The sequence below is a fragment of the Pteropus vampyrus genome, unplaced genomic scaffold (assembly GCF_000151845.1).
Source record: "Pteropus vampyrus isolate Shadow unplaced genomic scaffold, Pvam_2.0 Scaffold15, whole genome shotgun sequence".
In the NCBI taxonomy this organism is placed as follows: Eukaryota; Metazoa; Chordata; class Mammalia; order Chiroptera; family Pteropodidae; genus Pteropus; species Pteropus vampyrus.
The window spans coordinates 11060647-11066891 of NW_011888796.1; the positions used below are offsets into that span (position 1 = coordinate 11060647).

A 6245-nucleotide genomic window follows, 5' to 3' on the forward strand; every position below is an offset into this window, starting at 1 on the left:
ATAAGTATACTTATGTTTCTTTATTTCCTTATTTTGTCACAGAAAAGCACTGTATTTTCACTTAGCTCACTTTTTAAAAAAAATTTTATTTTTCAATTAGAGTTAACATTCAATATTATTTTATGTTAATTTCAGGTGTACAGCATCCTGGTTAGACATTTATATAATTTATGAAGTGATCCTCCCAATTAGTCAAGTATCCACCTAGTATTATACGTAGTTATTACAATGTCATTACAATGTTATCGACTATATTCTATATGCTGTACTACACATCCCTGTGATTATTTTGTAACTACTTAGCTCATGATCTCTGTCTCTTTTCTGAAGGTCCATATCGGTTATCTTCCTAACAAACAAGTCCTTGGCCTCAGCAAACTTGCGAGGTAAGTGCGACTGTGTGGTGAATAGGAAAACAGGTTTATAGGACCTGCTCCTACACAGTGAGAATCTCATGAGGCTTTCTTTCTTGACAAGTATGGATCTAACATGGAAATCACATTGCAACTTAAAGTTTATAGCCGCAGGGACAGACTTAAAGGACTTAGAGGACCTGAAACACAGATGCCCTTTTCTTCTCACTCCCCCATTGCCTACCCTTCCTCTGACCACCTGTCCCTTCTTCCATTGACACATCCTTAAAGTTTTAGCTCACACCTTTCTCTGCAGAGCCTTCTCTGACTAGAAAGCACCCAAAGGTGTATTCAGTTCATCCCCTATCCTTTAAGGTAGTGTTGGCTAAAAATGAGGTATGAGAGAGGAAATGTGGGCAGGGGTTTAAGTGTACTTCACTGTTTTCAGACTTTTAATCAAGCCACTATTTGGGGCCTCAGTCCTGCCTTCTGCTGTACCTGGGTACCTCCGGTCATCTCTCAGGGGTCCTGCAGGGCCAGTCCACTTTTGGTTTCTTTGCCTCTGCAGACACAACACTGTGCTTTCCTTGGCTTTCTCAGCTCTATTCCAAGACAATGCTTACTTCCCTCTCTTACATATCTCTCCTTTCTGATATAGTTTTCTTTTCCATTCTTTATCCTATGGGTTCATGCCTTTTAAAAAATTTCTTTGTTACCATTTTTATTTGGGATTTAGAAAGGAGAGGTGATGTACAAGCACGGTAATCTATGTTTAACTGGAAGTAAACTTGAGGGTCAGTGTTCATATAGCTCTGATACACCCATCAACCAATATTCTAATGCCTCTAAATATTCCCTATTGTAATTTGTATAGAATTAGTAAGTCCTGGTAAAATACTGAGAGGGTGTGTGTTTGTGTGTGTGTGTGTGTGTGTGTGTGTGTGTGTGTGTGTGTGTTGTGAGTAAAGAACAGAATGAAGGAATAGGTGATGATCATACGTCAGGTGCCCTCCCCACCAGCTTTTTAAAATAAACCAAGCCAAGTTTGTGTAGCTCGATTGAGGTTATAGTGACCATATCAAAATTGGAGTAAATGAATATTTTTGACCAACTGACTGTTCTGTGGCTCTGATGTGTTTCTGCTTCTTCTCCACTTAGACTCTGGGATTCACCAAAGTCTTGAAATGGTGGTCTAGATATTTATCAATTCTGCGTTGGAATCTATAGAAACCACCCAACAGTTTGACAGCTGCTCTCCATAGCTGTTCTTTTTACTTTTGTTTTCACGTCCACTTTTTTATTCATTTCCTCTAGGGATTAAAGAGAAAGCAAGTAGAGGAGAAAAATTTAACTCCCTTAGTTTCTGACCTTATTCCTGGTCAGCAGCCTTGCCACCAGGCAGGGCTACTTGGTACCATGAAAGGATCTTAGTATATCATAACTGTAATTGCTTCACTGCAGTAAGGCTCTTAACACAAATCCGGAACCATCTTGCCACCTTTCAGTGATCTGTACCTAGTGCCAGTGCCAAGGGTTGGCTGAAAAAGGGTATTAGTAGTGATGGGGGTAATTAATACTACTATAATTTCTATTGCCAACCATAAACCTTTCCCCTATAGAAAATCTGGTACTGCTGATGCCTATGACAGATTGTATGTGAAAGTTGTGTAGTGAGTAGTTCTCATATTGTAAAAATGCTTGGCAGACCACACTGGGCCTTGGTCTTAAGATAAGGAGCCTTCTCTAGAAGACCACTCTGGATAGACCATAATTAACACTTTATGGAAATGATTCTAGAGTGATCTAGTGAGATCTTAGAGTAAATGGTAACTTGAGGGTAGAAGGGAATAATCTTTGGTTATTTCCTTGCCTAGTGAAAGATCTCAAATAATTAAGCTTTTATGAAACAATACAAAGGAGTTGATTATTAGCCTAGGGATTTGTCCTTACACTAATAGGATTAAAATTTAAGGGGAAAAATGGAACACTAAGCCAAAGAATGAGTTTGTTACTTTCTGATATTTTGTAAAAAAATTTTGAATATGCAGTCTATTCAGTGGAAAAGAAGACTAAGATTTAATACAATGGCTTACTCCTTGTAAGGCGTAGGAATATTTAGAGGATGAAGGGTAATAAAGCAAGCTCAATGTCTTTGCAAAACTTTACCATTCATTTTACTATTGTATGTGAAGTTTGTTATATGCTTGCCTTTAAATGAATGACCTTTCAGTGCCACAGAAGTCAAATATCAAACAGCAAAGCCTTAAGTAACGAGAAAATGCCAGAAGTGAGTTGATCCAGTTTAACTCTAGTAGAATACTAGAGTAAAATTAGCTTGGATAGAAATTCCTTTTGTTGCTGAAAATCCAATGAACATGTATTAATTTTCTTGCCTTAGAATAATTGAGTGAACATAATTAAATCTTGAATTTTGAATTGTAGCACCTCAGGTAGCCATGGTTAACCTATTATTGAGCGCCAACTGTGAAAGGGCTTGAGAGAAGTAAGACATAGCCACTGCCCTCAAGGAGGGTGAGGGTATGAGGCAGCAGGTGACATAGAAATGCCTGCATTGGAGCTCCCAGGTCAGAGGAATCAAGATGGCTGTGGCCTGGCAGTGCTGAGGAGATCCAGAGGTAGAGGGCTGAGCAGAATTCTAAATGGAAGAGAAGTTACTGTAGGCATAGTTAATGCATAAGCAAAGGTAAATAGGAGGGTAGGAGCAAAATATATTCCAGTGGGGTAGGGAGCAGATTTGATTGATAAAAATAAGAGATTTAGGTAGGAGTGAAGGAGAGATAGTTTAAAAAGGGTGGACATTAGATTACAAAGTGAACATTCTTTTTTCCTCTTTCTCAATTATAAAAGTAACATACTTCCCAGTTAAATTAAAATACAAATGAGTGAGTAAAGGGAAAGCTTTTCTTTCCTATTTCCATTCCCCAGAGTTAAAACTAGATATTTCTTTTACTATTCTTCTAGAAAATTTCTATGTAAACGCAAACATAAAGCTCTTTAAAACTAGCAAAACAAAACAAAGCAAAAAAAAAAAAAAATACATTCTGTACTACATCGGTTTTTTTTTTTTAATTAATTTAATTTACATTGAGATCCCTTGGACATCTTTTAGACCAAAAAGTCCAAGTACCTTTTAATGGCTACATAGTAATTCTTTGATTAATATAATTCAGTTAACCAGTTTTTGATATAATTAAGTATAGTCTATAGTTTGAGGCCATCGTCAAAAAAAATGGTGAACATATTTTTATATATTTGCATATTTTGAGTCTACCTATAAGATAAAGTACTTGGGTAAAATTTGCTGGATTAAGGGTAGCTGAATTTTCGATATTACCAAATCGCTGTCCAAAAAAGATTTTATCAATTTATACTCTAATAATAGATAAATGATGTGTATTTCTGCATACTTTGCCAACACTTTCGTCACATTTTTCAATCTTTGCCAAACTGATAAGTGAAAAATGATACTTATTATTTTAATTTGCTTTTCCTTAATAGAGTGAGGGTGATTTTTTTCCAGAAGCTTCCTGCACTTAGCCTTTGCTAATTTTCCCTTTGGGTTACTTGCCTTTTTATTACTGATTTGTACTAGCTCTCTGAATGTTAAAGCAGTTAGGTCAGGTGATGCAAATAATTTTTTCAGGCTTATCATTTGTCTTTTGATTTTGTTTTATAGTATTATTTCTCCATAAAGAAGTTAAAAACGTTAATGTAGTCATAAACTCACGTTTTCTGGGTTATTTTTATATTTAAACCTTTGCTCCATCTGGAATATATTTTAGGGCAAAGAGTGAGGGGGAACCCATCCATCGCTGTTGCATGCTCACTGACCTCCTCCCTACGTCCCTCCCATTACCGCGCTGTCTTCTTGCTATTCTGCTGCCTTTCTCTGTTGGGCTTTTCTTTTCTTCCTCCTGCATCATAGGTTAAACTTCTAACTCTTCTTGGCCTCTAATTTCTCAGGGTCCTTAAATCTGCTCTCATTTACTGCTATGATGTTCTTTTTAAAGTGTGGATTTGATGATACTGCTCCTTCCTAGCACCCCATAGCTTTTAAGATAAAGTTCAAATTCCTTATTTTAGCTAACAAGTCTCACTGCGATCTGCCTCCATCTCCTGTTTGCTCTTTGTTCTAGCCACACCTGAGAATTTGCAGCCTGGTTTCAAGTCAAGCTTGTCAAATCAGGTTATATGAAGGCATCGAAAATTATTTTAAGATTTACAAGGGCTAAATTATACCATCCATTAGTTCTTCCTGCAAAAATGTCACCACGTTACTTTCCCAGTTGCCAGAGGAAGAAGATGAGAGAAAACTTAATGCAAAAGAGAAAACAGAGGACCTAGCACAGAGATTGTAAGACCAGTAAGCAGGTTATTTAAATAAGATGTTCATTGGGTTAAATCCAGTACCCAACTATGTCCCATTTATTTAAAAAAAAAAAAACAAAAAACAAAAAACCATAAAAATTTAGAATAAAAGTCAAGACAAAATGTATCAAAGGAGACAAAACAGGTCTTCTTATTTTGATGAAGTTTAACTGGCTGAAATGCATAGAGAAACTGACAAACCTGAGAGGAGTGAGTGGGAACACAAACTACCTCCCAATCTTTGATTGAGATGGACAAAAAACACATACAATGCAGAGTAATAAAATTTTCCAGAGGTCAAGCTTAAACTTGATTGTGTAACAAGAAAACTAGAAATTAATACAAAATTATTTTTAAAACCTAGCTATTTGGAAGCTAAAATTCTTTTAAATTCCTTTGACATGATAGAAAATCATAATGGTGCAAACACTATATACCAATATGTGCAGAGCTGTATTTTGTAATTGATACCAAGCCTCCTCAATTTCTTCCAAAAAATAGAAGAAGAGGGAAACTTCCCAACTAATTTTTTAAGATCACTATTACCCAGATATTATATCAGACAGGACCCTACAAGAAAAGAAAATTATAGGCCAATATCTCTGATGAACATAGATGCAAAAATCCTCAACAAAATATTAACAAACTAAATTTAACAGTACAGTAAAAGGATCATACACCATGATCAAGTGAGATTTATTCTATGGATGCCAAGATAATTCAACATCAGCAAAACAATTGATGTGATACACCACATTAACAAAGTGGATAAAAGTCATATGATCATCTCAATAGATATAGAAAAGTATTTGACAAAATTCAACATTTATTCTTAAAAAAATTCGCTCAAAATGGGTTGAGGACTTGAACATTAAGACCTGAAATCATAAAACTCTTAGAAGAAAACATAAGGGTAAGGTCCTTGACGTCAGTCTTGGCAATGAGTTTTGGATTTGGCAACAAAAGCAAAGATAAGCAAGTAGGACTATATCAAACTAAAAACATGTGCACAAAAAGAAAACCATCAACAAAATGAAAATGCAACCTACAGAACTGGAAAAAATATTTGCAAATCATATATCTGATAAGGGTTAATGTCAAAATGTATAAAGAACTCATACAACTCAAAAGCAAAGAAACAAACAATCCCATAAAAAAAATAGAGAAACTGAATAGACCTTTCTCCAAAGAAGATATAAAAATGGCCAACATGAAAAGGTGCTTAGAATTACTAATCATCAGGGAAATGAAAATCAAAATCATGATGGGCTATCACCTTACACTTGTTAGAATGGCTATCATCAAAAAGACAAGTGTGTTGGAGAAAGGGAACCCTTATGCATTGTGGGAATGTACATTGGTGCAGCCGCTATAGAAAACAGTATGAATGTTTCTCAAAAAATTAAAAATAGAACTTCCACATGATCCAGCAATCCCACTTCTGGGTGTATAACCAAAGGAAATGAAGACAAGATATCAAAGAGATATCTGTACTCCCATGAT

The 6245-nt window shown here is 35.7% G+C and overlaps 1 protein-coding gene across 1 annotated transcript in view; it reads left to right on the plus strand.

Annotated features, from left to right (window-relative positions):
• The window catches only part of GCH1 (GTP cyclohydrolase 1), a 26330-nt gene that overhangs the window by 12803 nt on the left and 7282 nt on the right, over positions 1-6245 (plus strand). The window contains exon 3 of the mRNA XM_011386375.2: positions 331-386. Within this exon, the coding sequence (XP_011384677.1) occupies positions 331-386 (56 nt within the window). The remainder of the gene's footprint in view (positions 1-330; positions 387-6245) is intronic.